The sequence below is a fragment of the Pseudopipra pipra genome, chromosome 4 (assembly GCF_036250125.1).
Source record: "Pseudopipra pipra isolate bDixPip1 chromosome 4, bDixPip1.hap1, whole genome shotgun sequence".
Taxonomy (NCBI): Eukaryota; Metazoa; Chordata; class Aves; order Passeriformes; family Pipridae; genus Pseudopipra; species Pseudopipra pipra.
The window spans coordinates 45,710,567-45,729,795 of NC_087552.1; the positions used below are offsets into that span (position 1 = coordinate 45,710,567).

General features: G+C 39.1%; 1 protein-coding gene across 2 annotated transcripts in view; it reads left to right on the plus strand.

Annotated features, from left to right (window-relative positions):
- The first annotated feature begins 51 nt into the window (after positions 1 to 51).
- Positions 52 to 19,229, plus strand: part of CNOT7 (CCR4-NOT transcription complex subunit 7) — a 30,059-nt gene continuing 10,881 nt past the window's right edge. Inside the window, exons 1-6 of one of the 2 annotated variants that reach the window (XM_064652800.1) lie at positions 52 to 156; positions 739 to 946; positions 1,203 to 1,396; positions 4,291 to 4,452; positions 10,047 to 10,191; positions 15,331 to 15,441. In XM_064652800.1, coding sequence (XP_064508870.1) covers positions 830 to 946; positions 1,203 to 1,396; positions 4,291 to 4,452; positions 10,047 to 10,191; positions 15,331 to 15,441 — 729 coding nt within the window. In that variant the 5' untranslated portion in view covers positions 52 to 156; positions 739 to 829. The remainder of the gene's footprint in view (positions 157 to 738; positions 947 to 1,202; positions 1,397 to 4,290; positions 4,453 to 10,046; positions 10,192 to 15,330; positions 15,442 to 19,229) is intronic. The other variant, XM_064652801.1, reaches the window with a different exon arrangement.

A 19,229-nucleotide genomic window follows, 5' to 3' on the forward strand; every position in this document is an offset into this window, starting at 1 on the left:
TTGGACCAGAGCGGAGCGGGGAAAGGGCGCGTCGCGCGGCGATGACGCAATGGCTTTGTGCGCGCGGCGGCGGCGCCGGGGCAGCAGCGCGTCCTGCGGCTCGCGGGGGCCGCGCGGGGCCTCCCAGAGCCGCCGGGCCCGGCCCGAGCGCCAGCGGTGAGCGGGGTGGGGGCACCGCAGCTGGGCCCGCGGGAATACCTCGGCTTCCGCGCCTCCCGCCGCTCCCGGGGTCTTCCACACGCGCGGGGACGCGGCCGGGGCCGGCCGGACTCGCGTCCCTGTGTCGGTCCCCGCGCGCCGGTTCAGCGCAACCCTTGGGAGCTGGAGGAGTCGCGCACGCCTCGGGAGGTCGCCCGTGGTGCCCCCGGGTTTGGCGTGACGCCGGTGTGCCGCTTCGTTCCCGGCTGCACGCAGCCCAGGGTTCCGCGGGAACGCGCCCTTCCGACCCGCGGGGCAGCAGCGCCCGTGGGCTCGGGTGTCCCTTCGGTATCTGCGTTACGATCGCGCCTCCCCGGTTTGCCGTCTTGGCGCAAGAAATAGTTGCTAACCAACTGTAGGGTTTTAGTTTCCGATGGTAATATGAACTCGGCAGAAATTCACGTGGCTTTGGTGGCTGTGTTGTCCTGCTTTTATGAAATCTATAAGAATAAAGCTTGGTCGTGGTGGTTAAAGCCTTTTTTTTTCAGATAAGTGAAGAGTAAAAACGCTCTGATGCTTTCCTTTCTCTATCTCTTTTAGGCTAAAAACAATAAACAGTTGAACTTCTCTTTATGAAACTGATCATCACTCAAGTGTAGTTTTTGATGTATGGTCTCTAAAGCCCCCCACTATGCCAGCAGCTACTGTAGACCATAGCCAAAGAATCTGTGAAGTTTGGGCTTGTAACTTGGATGAAGAGATGAAGAAAATTCGTCAAGTTATACGGAAGTATAACTATGTAGCCATGGTAAGTGGGCGCTCAACCTCTGTACCAAATTATCTCAAAAACCATCATGACTTCAGTTGAGTCACTAAACTTCTTCATCCAATTTGGTTGAAAGAATAATGGTTCTTAATGTATGTGAACATCAGGATGGTGATTTGTTACCTTTTTAAAAGCTAAATTTACATACAGTTCAGCTATGAAACTGTTAGATATTACAAATGAGCCACGTAAGCCTTTATGCTTGTTGTCTGTTCAAGTTTTAACTCTGCTCTTGCAGGACACAGAATTTCCAGGAGTGGTTGCAAGGCCTATTGGAGAATTCAGAAGCAACGCAGACTATCAGTACCAACTATTGCGCTGCAATGTCGACTTGCTAAAAATAATTCAGCTAGGACTGACATTTATGAATGAGCAAGGAGAATATCCTCCAGGAACTTCAACTTGGCAATTTAATTTTAAATTTAACCTAACGTAAGTATGCAATTTCTGTGCTGCTGAACATATGTTTCTGACTTACTGAAAATAAGTAATATATACTTTTTTTGTATATATCTCAACTTTTTTTTTAATCTGTCTGATTGGAATATTGGAATACCGTAGATATTTTATTGTGAGGAAAATTTTGTCAGCCAAGCAAGTGCTTTCTTCCCTCCTTTCTGTATAGTTTGTCTTACTGTTGGTGACTTGGTCAAAAAATGCTAAGCGGCTTCAACAAAAGATTTCAAAAGGCCTGTTTATACTTAGTGCATGTGTTAGCTCTGTGCTTTCATGTTCAATATTTCAGAATGCTTCTGCCTTAATTTAGTTTACTTCTTACTAGTTGTTACAGAAATCACATATTGTTTGTTTACATACTTTAAATGGAAAATACCAACACTTGAACAAAAAGAACAGTTACTGAAGTGACTAAAGAAGTATGTCAGATGTTACCTGCAAGTTCTGAATTATTTTGTCTTAAGTGTTGGTTAAAAAGCTAATTTTTACAGTCTATTCATTTCACAATGTGATTTTTATTAGTGATAAAACTTTAAGCATAAACCTCCCTTTTTCACAGGGATCAAACACTTATGTGGCACTCTAATTATATCTTTAGCTGATGGTTTACAGAGTTACTAGTATCTTGATGGTTTTGTTTTCCTGAAGTAAACATAATTGGTCTGATAGATTTTTGTATGTTGATTATCTATTGAATATCAGTGCAAACACTTCTGGCACATTTAAGAGTGTTGAAGCCTTGGGGGTTTTTGGCAGTTTGTTACAAGCTGATAACCGGACAACTTTATATACATGAGTTAAAACTGTAGTCTGCAAAGGAGGTTTAGAGAAGAGACTTTTTTTTCCCTGCAGATAAGAAGGTTTGTTTTCAAAGTAGTGGGGGTTCTTAAAAAGAAGAAAACTGCTGCTGTCTCCCTTGATCTTTCTGCTCTTTTAAACAAGCAGTGCTATGGCTTGTCACAAATCAGTTTGGTCTGAGCAGTGACACACTCTATTTAGTCTTGTTTGAAGTGTCTCTTGAAAGAAAAGTAAGTGCAGATTTGATATTTTGGTATGTCTGAACTTACCTGGCCATATGCATGCTGGATGGAACCTATCCATTTTCTTGATAGAATATACTAATCCTGCTAAGTAGGGGAGAAAGAGGAGTGAATTAATAACTTCTAACTGTGATCCGGGAAGAAGAGCCTGTGCTACACTTTATTTATTTTCTGAGCTTCAGAGGTCTACTTAATGTCAAGTAAGTGAAACCAAAAGTAGTTTTCCATCCATTTGTGCCACATACTGCAGAGATAAGATGACTTAGTAAAGCAAGATACAGATAATCACCTAACTAACTTGTTACTAGTTCACTGATTTTATAGAAAAACTTAAGCTTGGTAAGTATTGCATGAAACATAAATATATATATATATAATTTTTTTTTCATGGAAGGAGAACTTAATTATTTTTATCTGTTTCTAAACATCCTTTTGGAAAGTGGCACTGTGCCAAGTGTTCTGCTCCTAAAGCAAAACAGCTGTTGTTTGTTCATAGAAGGTAATTTTTTTGTGTATGTGTGGTTCCAGCCAGGTCTTGTTTTAGTGTGCTTTTAAGGAGCATAACTATTTCTCTAATTGAACTGTGCACCTGATTAGTGCAGAGCAACAGTTAGAATTAAAACTCCTTTTTGTAAAATGGTGGGTTTGTTTTGGATGGGTGCTTTAATGTGTTATGGAGATAGACAGGTGTTGGGAAGCTGATGCCTTAAAGCTGGAGAACTAAAGAACATCTGTGTGGGAGGGAGGAAAAAAGATACAACACATCTTGAGAATGTATCTCTATGTTCTGATGAATGATGACTTGCTTTTAGGAATAAGGAATATAAGCCTATGACTGATTCTTATAGTCAAGTTTGATATATTGGTTGTCTTGTCTGGATTTTTTTGATGTGTTTTGTTTCAGTTGTTTTTTACTAAAATTTAAAACTTTACACAGAAGAGACTGTGGAATAGCATGTTGCAGACAGTAAAATGAATATCATCTAAATAGACTCATGTTTGCATGTTTAGTTTTTTTTTTTTTTTCAGATAACCATTCTATGTTTTTGTTATGATGATACAGATTAAACTTTGGGGGGGGGAAACTCAAAACATCAATTTCATCATAAAATGCTTAAAACTTCATGAAATTGTTAGTGGTAAAGGGAATAAATAGAGTAGTAAGAGGGCATCAAACAAGGAATAGAGGAATTTTATTTCATCCTGTTAAATTTTAGGTCCAAAATATGGCTATTGAAGTTGAAATTGGTTGTTTAGAAAGAAAACATTAGGCTACCTGAATTTTAAGGATTGAATAGATGGAGCAAGTACTCAATTTTCAATTGTAGCAAGAAGGAAGTTTTGATGAACATGTGTCTAAACATTTACGTATGCTTAAATCATGAAAAACCTGTGGGAAATATTATCCAGCACTGGGATCTGGAGAGTGCTGTTCCTAGTTCTGTAATGAAATGTGTTAGTGCTTCAGCTGTTCCATGCAATTTGTCACAGTTCAAGTAATGAATACAGATACTTTACTGCATAAGATCCACAGATTCACTTTCCTCTGTAGATTTGCAGAAGAGGGGTTATAGATAACTGGAAGAGAAGCAGGAACTAGGTTTTTTTATGAAGATGGCATAGATGGAGGTGCTGGGAATTTTTTTACTTAAGGTAAAAAAATGCTTTGAAAAAATGGTTGATTTTGTAATTAACCCAGAACAAAGTCAAGTTGCTCCTGCTCTATGCTAGTGAAGTCTGTGGAATAAATAGCAAAAAAGAGATGTTACCAGGTTTATAATCACTGAGATTTGTAGATTTTTGAAATTTACTTTTCCTCTCTGTTTTTAGAGAAGATATGTATGCTCAGGACTCTATTGAGCTGTTGACGACATCTGGTATCCAGTTTAAAAAGCATGAAGAAGAGGGAATTGAGACACAGTATTTTGCAGAACTGCTCATGACATCAGGAGTTGTACTGTGTGAAGGAGTCAAGTGGCTTTCCTTTCATAGGTAAATTCTGCATGTTAAATATTTGGGGTTTCAACATTGAACTCTAGAGCTTAGTTTTCACATCTCATGGGCTTAAGTGCTGTGCATCTGATGGTGTGTGTAGCACATAGCTCAGCTGGTAAGAGTTAGAAAATATTTCTGCTGTAATACCTCTAACACCATTCTGTGAATAGAGAATAAAGGGTACGGGAGGTACTAGTGTTTTGTATTTGATGTTTACACGGTAAAGGGAAAACTGTAAAGCCGAAAGATGTGAGACTCCTCGGCCAGCTGGTGGCGCTGCACACGTGCAGGTAATAGCGGTGAGGGAAGAGAGGTATTCCTAAGCAACTGTTGAGCAAATTATGGGAGACACCACTGCAGAATTAAAAAGCACTTCTAAATTTACTGTAAGTCTCCTGGGAATCTGGGCACCAAAAATTACTCAGCCTAGAAGGAGATCCCTGATAAGCCTTAATTCTAGTTGCAGTAATGAATATATCTTACTGTTTATTCCATCACAGGAACCCATCTTTCAAGTAGAAATAGAATTGTGAATGCTAAATCTCTATGAATCTGTCAAGATACAGAAGATTTCTGAGTGGTAGTAAGATTTTTAATGCTTTAAAATATATGCAGTGGTCATTGTGTAGCCGACGAGGTGCCAGAGATAATTTGCACTTTTTGCAAGCAGCAGTGTCTTTAAAGGCTTATTGCTATGTAATGCCCTTGAATTAACGTCTTAAATTCTGGCTGCTAAGGAAGTTAGCAAAGGTAGAGTGAACATTTTAGCCGAGACTAGTTTCCTTACAGCTTTATTCGTGTTTATCACTCATGCTATATTGGTGGGTGGTAATATGTAAATGATGAAATGAGAAAAAAATCTAATTCTTCATCCATAAGTATTAAATGTTGGAGGAGACAAAGTCACATGGAATTAGAGAAGTATTTATGCTATAAACCAACTGAAAAATAAGGATTGCTTTGGTAAGGAATGTAAAGTGGTAGAAAAAGGGTGCATATAACATTCTGTTGTAGAAATCATTGTTTTGATTTGTTTTGTAGAAAGAAGTGTTAGGCTGAGTTTCCAAAGGAGAGAGGTTGGAAAGAAAAGACAGTTAAAAAAAGAAGGATCCTCTGAGTACATTTGTCACATCTTCCACTTACAGCTGTCTCAACTCACAATATGAATCCAAAGTAATCTTACTCTTGCTATCTTGCTACTGGGGTAGCAGCTGATGGAAGAATACTGCAAGAATGCCATAAACTACTTCAAAATAATTACAAAGGCCAAAGCAGTGAAATAATTTTTTTTTCAGCTTCTTAAATCCGTTATTATGGGCTCGTATGTGTATATTTGTGATTAACACTTGACTTGAAAAATATAACTTGGATGCTTCAAGAGAAGGGAAGGCAGGTTGTGCATGTAACTGGTGCATCAGCAGAGACTGGCATATTGAAGCAGCTTCAGCCCCCAAATGGTGTTTTTCCAATATTGCCTGATGGTTTAAGGGCCCGGTATAAGGTATACCAGAACCATTTCTACAGTAAGGATTCTTTTTTAAGCATATTTATATTTAGTGTGTGTAATTCCTGACTAATAGGCTGGTCAAAGTGTAGTGCAAGCTGTGTGCAATAATGCCATTTTTACTGGTTTAGCCTATGAAGGATTTCATCTGTACTAAAATCAGTTTCTGTTGTGTATTTCACTGAACATGTCTTTAGAAATCTTCTTAAGACAACTATTCCAGCAAATGTTTGTCAAACACTGATTATCAGAGTGTTTAAAGGCTTTTGATCTTTGCCAGGGCTTGTTGATACTATCTTGAGCACAAAACCTGGGAGTAAGTGGGTTACTTTCCGAGGAAACTAAGATTGCACAAAGCTATAAATGAGCACAGGTCATATAAAATGTGCCACCAAGAATAGTGAATAGCTGTTTCTAAATATATTTTAGATTGATTGTGATTATGTTCTATCAGCAGGACGCTCAGCTGAAAATTTCTTTCATGTAGGCCCTCATGCAATAGTTCTTTGACTGCTGAAAAAGCTGTGTTTGATAGTTGCTGACTCTGCTATTACTTCCATTTCCTTAAAATGCTTTAATTACTACTAACCCTTAAAATTTAAGTCCCATAGGAAGTGGACAGAGGGGAATTACTCCTTTCTTGTTGTGAGGTTATGGTTTGGTTTTTATTTCCCAGTCCTTGATTTCCTTGAACTCTTATGCATTTTATTTCTAAGCTCTTCGCTTCTCAAATAGTTTTCTTTGTGTGCTTTTTATCTCTGCATTTGATATAGCTGCCTTAGCATCCTGACATATATTGGCAAATCTGTATGGACCTGCAGTTCTGACAGACATGAGTGAAGAAACATTTGCACTGTCATCAGTTCTTGTGTACTGCAACTGCATAGGCAACTCCATCAAATCTTTTGAGCGTGTGTGTGCGTTAAAATGTACTCGAGTCAATGAGAGAGGAGGGGGGAAGCCCTGAATTTCTGATCCTTGTCACAGTCAAAAGAGCTGTGAGTGCTTGGCAGTCTAGCAAGTTATAAAGAAACAGCTCAAATGCTGGTCTTGTGGATGTTCAACTGACTGCTCTGCTGAAGCTTTTTAGTGTCCACCTGTGTGCAGCCTCCTCTGTCTACCTTTGGAGGGTCTGTGAAAACATGCTTTTTTGAAAACAAAAAACTGCATGTTTTTGGGATGCTGGAAAGTTCCAAGCTGTTGTGTTTCAGTAATCATTTGTGTCTAACTGATTTTAGTAGAATTTAATCTGTTGGCTCATATCTGTTAGCTCATTATAAAATGAAGTAAAGCTCTCTCAACTCTCACAGGTTTTGATTTATTTTAGAGACTTGGTGCTTGAGTAGACTTCATTGTTAATTAGCTATCTGAATTATTTTGGATAGGAAGGGAAAGAAATACAGGCCTGTTTGATCTTCTCTATGGTCTCGTGTCCTACAGCTGTCCATGTTCAGTGAAAAAACAAAACAAATGTCTGTAAGAGTGCTTATGTTGTATAGCTCCATGGATTGTGGCTCACTGCACTAAGCAACTTCAGGTGATTATATTAGAAATGGTGAAAGGCTTTTAAGGAAAGGAAGCCTATGTGCTTCAGGGTATAAACCAACCACTAATTGCCTGTTAGAGTATTAGAAGAAAACTTTTTTAATGAGCAGGTAATTACATAATTGCTCACCATGGACTTTCTTAGCCTTCTGTTAGCATTCAAAATGTTTTAACTGGGTATATCTTAGTCTTGAATTGGAGTGACAGTTTTTATGCCTGTGTAAGCTTGGATCTGCTACAGTCTCCCAGAGAAGAAAGTGTGTAATTCTCTATCAAAACTGCACATTTGTGGTAGCCTGCTCACTCTCAATATGTGAATAGTAAATGTATGTTGACTTTTCTTTTTGTGCAGTACTTCCTTCTCCAGAGAAAGTATAAGTGTTTAAGAGCTTCTGTTTTCTAGTAATTCAGTCTTGTACATAATTTTTTTTAGAAGAGAAGTCAAATACTTTTGAAGAGGAGGAGCACAAATACTGTGGTTTTTTCGCTTTAAGAGTTTTAATACGACTGTTACATTTGAGCCACGAGGATGATCAATGTCAGGAGTTCAGTGAGTTAATAAACTCTAGTCTCTAGAGCAGTAAATCTCCTTAATCCTGAACAGTCTTTTTTTGCATCTTTTTGAACAGCCTTTTTGCTAATGTGGCTTTTTTATTTTTTTCTGTAGAGGGCTTTATGCTGATCCAGGTTTTCCCACCTTCCCTCCCCCTTCAGATGATCTAATAAAATTCCAAGCTACTGTTTCGCCAAGTATACTGCAATTTTTACTTTGTAGGAATCGACTGAAATCCTTCTTTATCTTTGACTCCTTTGCTCCATGGCCAGTGGCTGCTGCTGTGGAGATTGGAGGGCAGCCAGCACAGCTTCAAAGCACCAGATGCAGTGCAGGATTTGTTCAACATGAAATCTTTAGAGTACTGGAAAGCCCCGTGGGAGAGCTGCAATAGTCTGTATCTCTTGTATGTCTTATGTGAATGGACTTACTGGGAATGAATGGACTGTTTCCTATATGTTAAAGGTTTTTCTACCCTCTGTCTAGAAATTCATAATGTAAAGATGTAGAGAACCTTATATATATAGAAAAGATACAAAAAGTAATCCTATTTACACTGAGTATGCAAGCTGAAGCCTTGAGCCTACGTCAGAAGTCACCAGTGTTTGTGGATTCTAAACATCCTCAGGATAGTGGTACAGTGCTCTTAACTGATTTGTCTTTTCTATTGCTCATCTCACAGTTAAAGATCTTGGTCAGTATTTACCAAGCTGCAAAATTCTTGGGTTTGAGTATGATCCTTGTGTAATCAAGAATGAACACAAAGTCTTAAACTTGGAATTTGGAGTCTGTGGTGGCCACCTGTTCACTTGAATCAGCTCTCAGCTCTGTGCTAAGGTTCCTTAAATAGCAGAACTGATGCAGCCTTTGGTAGAGGCAGCCCTGCTGTGTGTTTTCATCTTCTTTGTTAGTACAGGCATTTTTATGTATGTCAGTAAAATCTAGGAACTGGCTTGGTTCAATGCAAACTTAATAACCTAGAAGAGAATATATCAGTCCTTTATCTAGTTCAGTGCATATGTGCATGAGCAGTCCTGCAAGTACAAGGGATCAGAACAGATCAGATTCATGATAAGGTCATGAATAATCTGGTTTGTAATTGCCCTCCTAGGGAAAAGCATACCTAGTTATCCCTGCTTTTTGTTGTGGTGTTCAGTCCTGCTTAATACCTGAATTCTGTCTTTCCTATACTTTAAGTGCTCTTGTTTCCTCTCATAACCCTTTGTAAAAAGTATGTGGTTTCTCCTTTTACTGCCACACCTCATTCCAATGTTCTCTTTCTTCAGTCAAGCTATTGAGGAGGAAGCCTTTCCAAACTCTTCTTTCCACCATGCACACACTATAATACCTCAGTTCCTTCTAACAAATGTGTACTGCTCAGTTATCTTGCTGCTTCCTGCAGACTTACATGTACACACAAAAATTTTTCCAGCTTGTTTTGTCATTGCCTCCAGAAAGAGAAATAGTCTACAAGCTATTAATTTTTTCAGTTGTCTGTGTGCAGATTTAATTGGTAAAATTAAAGATAATCCCTCTTTTTCTTTGCCGAGGCTTAAACTTTCTTCCAGGCATAAACATGCATTGGCTCTGGAAACTCATCTTTTGTATTTCAAGAACTGTAGACGTTTCTCTCTGTCTCACTCAGTTTGTAGTGAGAAACTCCAGTCTGTGTGAAAGAAACTAGCTTAACAGTCTTTCTGGTGTGAGTTCTTGTTATCAGATGAAGACCCAGCAGCACTACGTTATCTCAGGATTTAGCGAAACTCCTGTAGACAGATCTTTTTGCTTCTTCACTTTGCCTCATGCAGACTAAATTAAAATGGTTTTTCTGGAATCTGCAATGAGGCCGTTTACATTGAGGTTTATTTTTTTCATAGAAGTTGGTCTTAATTGCATTGAAATTAAGCAAAATGTCCAGTTAATGTGCAGTAAAGTCGTGATGTTGGAAGTGAGAAGTTATATTATATTGTTTTTGTTGTTAATTTGCAGCGGATATGACTTTGGCTATCTAATCAAAATCCTGACAAACTCCAATTTACCTGAGGAAGAGTTGGACTTCTTTGAGATACTGCGGTTGTTTTTCCCTGTCATCTATGATGTAAAATATCTCATGAAGAGTTGCAAAAACCTGAAGGTAAGTAATCTGTTAATATCTCAGAACAAATTTTGCATTTGGAGACAGAGTACTTTGTGCTTAAAAATACTTATTTTCTATATTTTTATTGTCTGGTTTTGCTCTGATAGTGCCTACTGAGCACTGTTGTCTCAAGCTTCGTATGTTCAATATTAAAGGCAATTTTTAGAAGCAGGCAAGAGCACCGAATCTATTTTTATAACTACTTACCAGTTAAAAATATCACGGTACTGTATTTACAGTGCTTTGTTGATAGATGATAAACCCATGTTTGGAATTAGTTCTTCATTTCCTTAGCCACGAGAATTGATAGGTTTCATATACTCTTATTTCCTTATTGTGCAGCCCACTAAAGGACTGCAGTCATCTAGGCAAAGGTAATTGCAATGAAGATGATGTGGAAATGTCTTGGGAAGAGGAGTGGAATGAAGAATGTTTCAGATGGCCCTATAACGAAAGATAAACAACAGCATATGTTCAGGGACAACATGTGACTTCTAGGAAAAAAAAAACCAAACTAGAAACTAATCTGTCATGTCAGGCCAGTGGGGCTATTAATTGGCTTACTCTATCAGGCATGAAATTTGGATACTTTATTGGACTGGAGAATTAATGGGAACTGGAACTGATTATGTGAAGGGGAAGACAGCAAGTGAAAGAAAGATGCTAAAGGTACTGTTAACAGCCTTACTTGCCAAAGAACCGGACTACTGCTGGAATGAGGTGCATTGCTCATCTGAGGCATTCAATGACTTGTTGCTCTTACGGAAAGTAACCTTCTAGGCTTTCTTAAATGAAAACCTGCAGGAAGAAGAGAACACTCACCTTAGTGAAACCAAATCCTAACTAAGGAATGGCTTGCCACTTTGTTGTACTGAACAAGTGATCGTGTGCTGTTTATAGGCCTCTGTTTCTTTCTGAGAAAAGAGTGTGTCACTTTGAGTATAACCTACTTGTTTGAGAAGTAAATTAACTTTGTTAATGAAATTAATGATGAAAATGTAGACCACTCTTCCAGTTAGTAAGAAAAGTGTGGCTGTGTTCATCTGCAGTTGTTACTGATATAATCAGCTGTACAAATGGCTGAGTATTGGAGAACATCTTAGAAGCAGTTTTTCTTCACGGAGGCCAGGAACAAAAATCAAATACTCCTAAACTTCAGGAGTCTTAAATAAGGGGTAGGGAGGAGGCCCCCCCCCAGAAAAAAAACCCCTCATTTTCTCACTCCTGATAAAGCAAAGTAAAGCATCTGGTGTCTTAGTGGTGGTGACACACTTAGCAAGAACAGAATGTAAATTCTAAATTTAGTGACATAAGGAGAGGTAACAGATTGATGTTCTGTGTCACTATTCCAGAGGTGACATTCCCAGTGAGTTTGGGGAGGAGAGGATTCAGTTCCTGACATTTCATTAAGACATAGTTGTGTGTAACTTGCATTCTTTAGAGACACTAAGATCTTTTGGAAGACAGGAAAAACCTTCATAGGTCTTATTTCAGCAAACCATAAGAACAAGGGTGATTTTTTTTTTTCTAGAGTTGAATATGTAGGTCAGCTTTCCTGCAGTAAATTTTGATCCTGTCACCTTATCTGCAGACTAATAGTGACAGCAGGGGAGTGGGAATGGACTATCTTACCCCTCCAGATTTACCAGTGATGAAATGATGGTGGACTTGAGCTGTACTGAGAGAAGCTGCCTGAAACAAATTACTGAACATTCAGTGTTGTGACTCTAAAAATGCATGTACTGTCTCCTAATGTGTGTCACTTTCAATCTGTATTAAATGAATTGAACAGTGAATTGAACAGCTGTGCCATTGTCTTTTATTGACTTGTCTAAGCTATTTTTCATATGAAAGTCACTGACCTGCTATAGGTCCCCATTCTCTGTTCCCACACAACCCAAAAAGATTTTTGGCATTGGAAAGAGAAATATGTTTCAGGATTGGAAAGATGTTTGATGCTTTTTTTGTGGAGTTAAGTATTCTGTGAATTTATAGTATATTATTCTGACTTTACTGGCATGCAGATTGGGAGATATTAATGTAGTATAAGTTAAACTTACTTATTCTCTAAAAAAAGCTTTTTATGTAGACAATTCCAAACCTTTTGATAGTAGTGGCAATCCTAAGGAAAGTAGATTGATTGACCTTGTCAGAAACTTGCTTTTAATATGGGGGTTTGTACAGAACAGTGAACTCTGGGAATGTGCCCTGAAATGAGAATTTGAACTGGATTTGCTGTTGACCATGGTTGTGTGATTATGTAAATCATTCTGTGGCCTTTTTCTTGGAAGGCCGATGCTGTGAAAATTTGGGAAGAACTTGTCCTTCTCCTCCAAGAGTGAAGTGTACTTAGCCGAGTGCAAAAGGCATGCCTGAAGGAGAATCTCAATAACCTGTTAATTTTCTGTCCTGATTCTGGTCAGCACACGGTTAATTTTTGCAGTAGCCAGGAGGGGGCATGGCTAGGACACAGAGGTTATTCTGTACCACCTAACATCATTTTCTGGGTCAGGGGGTAGAGCTCGATGCTGTGGTGGAGTAGCATAGCAGAGGGAGCAGTCAGATATTGTCAGGGGTCTCTGCAGGGTGAACAGTAATGTGTCTTTTCTTGTACACACAGTCACTAGTATTGTTGCTGTTACTGTGCATTTTCTTAGCTCATTGCTGTTTTACAGTAAATTGTTCATATTTCAACCCGTGATCTTTACCTTTTGTGCCTTCAGTTCTCCTTTCTAGTCTGCTGCCAGGGGAAGGGCAGTGGGGAGTGAGTGAGTGGTGTGTGTTTTGGAGTGGTTTCAGTGGGAACACTTAAACATTCTTAAACCATGACATTTGCAGAGACAGCCAAATTTTATTCTGTAATTATTGCACTTACAGACCAAGAAGTTCCACACAAAAATGGTATATATTTACAAATATATATACACACACCATTAAAAGCACTATTTTCAATGCATTCTTTGGTAGGCTGCTGTGTAATTTTTGTATTACTAAGTCTGCATTCTAGAGCTTGCAGCTGCTGTGTAAATATCATTGATTTTTATTCTGGAGTGTTCCTCAAAGTTATTTGGAGCTAGAGTAGATAGATAGTCTTACAGCTAGCAGAACCTGATAATGAGGCACTGCTAATTTGCAACTTGACAAAGTAGAGAGTTAGGAGCAGAAACTGGTACCTTTAAAAGGGTTTGGGTCTAACTGCTGTGGTGAATTAGCAGCTCATTATCGGAGTTAGAAAGCAGAGAATATACTTGTGCCTGAGGTGTACTCTTTTCCTTGCTGGCCACCAACCCTCAGCATGATTTTGAGAGTGTAAGTTAACCAAGCAAGTTTGCAGTGTTCAAATGCTCTATCTAAGCACATAAAACAAACCAGCTTGAGGACTTAACTGTAAAGCATATAGACTAACCTTAAACTTTTGTAAACTGTATTCCTGCTGCTTAAGACAGAATAAATCTATCTATACCAGTGCTGTCGGTTTGTAGGTGTTACTTAGAAATGTTATTATTGAAGATTCCTTTTTTTTTTTTTTTTTAACAAAAATGTGGACCCAAAGCTGTTGCCATAAGAGTCATGAGAATTTTCATAATGTTTGATGTGAATTTCAGGTCAGACTACTTTATTGCTCCATGAACTTTACATTCGACTTGTTGTGCTTTGCCTCTTATTGCTTCCCTTTACCTACTTGAAACAGATTAAAGAGTGCAAGGAAAGGTGAACTCTAGGCATTGAAAAGCATTGCTTCTGTGCAACATTTTTGCCTCACAGAGCTTATGGCAGCACTGAGGATTTTGTCGGTCTGTTTTTTTTAATCTTTCTAGACCTTAAAGAATGTGCACGTGCTTTAGTCTTTCCAGTAGCTTTATAGCTTAATGAATTAAAAAAAGATTTGTACAATCATGTGCTCACAGCATTAAAAGATTGCAGTTACAGTGTAATGTTTGTCCTTCAACTGATCAGTGTTATCTCTGTATAACCAAACCAAATTCTGACAGGTTTGCTCCCACACGTAGCAGTTACTCCTGTTTTGGAGCGGACACTAAAAGGGGGTTTATTTAGTCACTCTACAGTTAAGGGGACAGTTTTTCACATCAGCTTATTGGGAAGAAAATTTGTCTCAAAACTGAAGAAGTTTTATCTTTTAGAGCAGATACGATTTACAGCTTTGGTGTGTTGTCTACAGCTTCACAATTTGTCCTGTTCCATCAACATTCAAAATGGACAGTTACCGTTTTAAATTGTTCCCTTTTTGTATGTCAGATATTGATATAATTTTTTTAAGAAATAGGTTTTGTTGCACATGTCTGTTAAATATATATCTTTAACAGAAAAGCTGTTAAAGATGGCTATACCATAGGACTCTAGTATCTTAGAAAACTAGTTGCAAGATGATGGATTATTTTTGCATGTTTTTCCCCTATTCTCTTACAGCAGCTAATGAAACAAACTTTTAAAAGGGGTAGAATGTCTTGTAGAGATGGAGGGAGCACTACCTTCCTCTTTTAACTTTGCCACCTGATTTCTATATGTCTGTGGTCTAACATATTCCTGGGCTTCCTGTAGCGTTCTAGGTACTTAAGAATACTCTTGGGTTTTGTGAAGGGATGTGGAAAAACCCTCAGCTTAGTTGTTGAAAGGCTAGTGGGGAAAAAGAGGTCTGTTTCAGAGGAAGCCTAGATACTTTAACATATGGAAGCATACAGGCATGTCATTTGTAAGCGCTTGAACTGTTGTGTTTTTAAAAGGCAACAATGTAATTCTACACTTTTGTTCAAATAGAAGTATAGGAACACACCTGGTTTTGTTCTTAAGCATTGCCAGTCCTCCTTTCAACATCTTGAAGAAATTGTTAAGTAGTATCATCTGCTTACTGGACAAACGGGAACATTAGTAGTCTTGTTGGTCACAGATGCTGTCTTATTTAATCAATTCTAACAGAATTTTAATGCTGCTGTTGATACAGAAAGTTTGATTCTCCAGGTGTCAATTAATCTAGTACAATGACTGTTTCAACAACTGAGCAAAAGTTAAAATATACCTGAGGTTGTATGACCTGTGTAACAGATTTTTCCCAAGTATAGCAGTTCAGTTTTGATTTAACTTTTTTTTAGCGGTTAACAAAAATGTTTTCTTTTTCAGGGTGGATTACAAGAAGTGGCTGAGCAGTTAGAGCTGGAAAGGATAGGACCACAGCATCAAGCAGGATCCGATTCTTTACTCACAGGAATGGCCTTTTTCAAAATGAGAGAAGTAGGTGAATGTACTGTTTTTATTTCCATGATTGTAACGTGCTGTGATAGTCACACAGAATTGCTGATTCTGATAAGTCTGTGGTATTTTAAGGAGGTCTCTAAAGGGCTTTAGGGGTCAGTCCTTTCTTGACAGAAAATAAGACTTACCTGCATTTTCCCCAGAGTAAGTGTGAACCACCTGTACTGATTCCCTGCTTAGCTGCTGTGACTATTGCTTCACATTTCCAGCCTGTGCCTGGCTTTTGGATTTTTTGTGAATTTTGTTTTGGAGTTTTTTCCTTACCTGTTTTGGAGGGTACCTTTTTTTAGGTGGGCGCTGCAGTGAGTAATGAGCTGCTGGAGCCAGACTTCCTTCTGGGAGACTATGCTCAAGACAACTTTTTTTTTTTTTGAGCTTCTGCTAAGTGTAATACTCAGCTGGTGTGCACTGTTGCTTGTGACAGGCTGAGAGGTGGGGAAGGAGTGTTGACTAGCCACTTCTAGCTAAACTTTCAGGCTACAGGTATATTAAATAATGACTTTCAGGCTGTTGTGGAGAATGTCCATGTGTTTCTTCTTCCTTACAATTAAGTGACGCATAGATTGCTAATGTTCTAAAAGATTATATATCAGTCAATTAATTCAAGGTTTACAGCAGGGAAAATCAGCTCTTATAAGCTTCGCACTTCCTTGCTGCTTGTCCGCATACAACAGGAAGATATTAGGATATTTTGCATTAGCAGAACAATCAAATACTGAACAGGCCTCTTCTGGAAAGCAGTTCACTGGACAAACGCCAGTGCATCAGAACATGGCATTCTGCCAGCAATTCAGTGTCATTTACCATGTCGAAGTAGATGGTAATATCAAACCTCATCTTTTAATAATTTTAAGCACTGTAGGCTGAGGTGTCTACCTTCTGTAATGCAGCCTTTTGTATGAAGGAGAAAATGATCACAAGATTCTGACAAATACTGGTGAGACAGCTGGTGAATAATAAATGATGTAGTTTAAGCTGGTTTGCTCATCCTAACACTGTTCTGCCTCTGCTGGAATTGTTGTACTTGTCAAGCAGGTCATGGGCTACAGATGTAATAAAGAGGATTATGTTTTTGGTATGATCCAAGCCCAGTGCAGCTAACTGCTGTCTGCCTGGTTAATTTTTCACTCTTGAATTTGAAATGAAATGAAAGCAAAGAAAGGGAAATACATGATAATCATGTTTAAGAAGATACAACCTTTAAAATTACTTTTATAGAGGAAAAGGTTCAAAGTCATAATAATTTCTTTAATGAGATCACAAAATCACAAAATATCCTAAGTTGGAAGGGACCCACAAGGATCATCAAATCCAACTCCTGGCCCTGCACAGGACCATCCCCAAATGCTGCACCATGTGCCTGAGAGTATCGTCCAAACACTTCTTGAACTCTCTCATCCTTGGTGCTGTGACGACTTCCTGGGGAGCCTGTTCTAGTGCCCAGCCACCCTCTGGGTGAAGAACCTTTTTCTAATACCTAACCTAAATCTCCCCGATGCAATTTCAGGCCATTTCGTCGGGTCTTGTCACTGGTTACCACAGAGAAGAGGTCACTGCCTGCCCCACCTCTTCCCCTCATGAGAAAGTTGTAGACTGTGATGAGTCTCCCCTCAGTCTCCTCCAGGCTGAACAGACCAAGTGCCCTCAGCCGCTCCTCATATGGCTTCCGCTCAAGGCCCTTCACCATCTTAGTTGCCCTCCTTTGGACAGTCTCTGAGAGCTTAATATCTTTCTTATATTGTGGTGCCCAAAAGTGCACACAATATTCAAGGTGAAGCAGCACCAGTTTACCAAAAGCTTTTACCAGGAAATCTTTGAGGGCTTTTTAGTGCAAAATACTTGCTTAATTAAGCCAACAGACATGGTTTGTTTTTTTCCCAGTACTTGTGGATATTCTTTGCAAATACAGCATTTCTAAATAAAAATGCAGTAGTAAGCAGAGAGAAGTACATCAAATATTGACTTTTAAAGCCTTTTCAAGCGAGTTCAGTATTTAAAAATGTATTTCTGACTGAAAAGTCTTCATTTTACAGTGCTTTTAGAGGTACAAAATTGCTAATTACTGTGAAGGAGCTGCAACTTGCTTAGTGGGTTTTTGAGTACCAGCCAAAAAACGTTACTGCTCTTTTTCTTTCCAACAGAAATACTTAAATAATGGTACTACAACAGTAGAATTGTTTTGGGGTTTTCCTACTGTTACAACCCGCCCCAGAAAAAGGGGAGAGGAGTAACCCAGGTTCTTATCAATAATTCCCTTGGGGTGGATTAGAGTGAAATGACACTGAATAATCGGTGTCTGAAAACATATATTGGCAAGGTTTATTTTAACAATTTTGTATCAACAGGTATGCTAGCATTTTGGGTGTTGTCATATAACAACATGGCATAGAGAGAACCTTTGGGGGGGAGAAAATGCATAGGGGAGAGAAAGACAGGATAAGAGTAAGGGAGAGTAAGGACAAAGAAAAGATGAGAGTGGAAAAAACGTATATAATCACCGCCCACGGGGTCCAGCGATGACACTTGGTAGTTGCCGCTTCCATGTCTGTCAGTTGAAGTGGTGGCCTTGATCTGCTGGGGGTGAAGGAGGGAAGCCCCCACACGCCAAGAAGTTATGAGTTATTATGTCCATGGTCAGTGTCACGGGCCATGCCTCGAGCCTCCAAACTCTCCCTGGGCCTGCACAGAGTTTCTGTGTCTGGCCTGGTTCCCGCCTTTCAAGATTGGCAGAGGGGGGGGATGGGCTTTGATGGGCCTTCAGAGGTCCTGCCTTTTCAGGGCTTGACACCTTCAGCACTGGAAGAAGGGATGGGTCCAACTGCCCATCAGAGGTCAAAAGCCTGCAGAAGTCTCCTAGAATGCATAAATCATTAACCGTTTCAGTCTCTGACACCTACCTGTTAATTTCTTTAAAAACTACGAGGGGCTTTAAAACTTTTAATTGAAGTCTCTGATTCCTGCAGTACGGACCTTTCCATCCTGACTGTGCTACTAAGAGGAAAGCTTGAAGGGAGAAGTTTTGAGCCTGTGTGGTATATATAGGCCTCTATGTTTAGAATTGTGTATTGCATCCATTCTGTTCTTGCATACTTCTGCCTGTCTTAGATTTCTGATGTTGATGATGACTCAGCCTGTCAACCACAGCAGTGTCCAGGGTTGCCATGAAGGTTTTAGGGTGAAAAATTTGTGTGTGTGTGTGTGGTCTTATTTTTGTGACACAATTTGTGGTTTTGTGCTTGAAAACCTAAGTCTAGAAGGTAGAGTATCAGAACATCATGAGGTTTCATATGTCTTCCACTGAAGGATTCCATTTGCAATTTAGACTTGTAAGGTGTAAATTCAATCAGTACAAAATTTTACTCCTTATTAAATGAAGTCCCCTCCTGTGAAGAGCTGGAAATACATCTTTCTGCATTTCTCCAAAGTCCATAATGGGTTTTGTGCTCATCCTCCCCACCTCCAAACCTTTATAGCATAAATTAGGACATACCACCTTTCAAGTCAGAGTGTGGTGAAAACCCTACACTGAGGAGTAGGTAAGAAAACAGGCACTGATGATGGATGCTAAGCATATGGCTGTTGTGAGAAACACCACAGAAATCAAGTGGAGAAATATCCTTGTTGCACTTGAAGAAAAGTGAGTGATGACTAATAATATAAAATTATGAAAACATTGCATTTGGCCATTTTATTGGGAAGGGTGCACAGTAAGACTGATTATATTTCTTGACAGTTTTAAAGAATCGTGTCATATAGCACATTGTGAT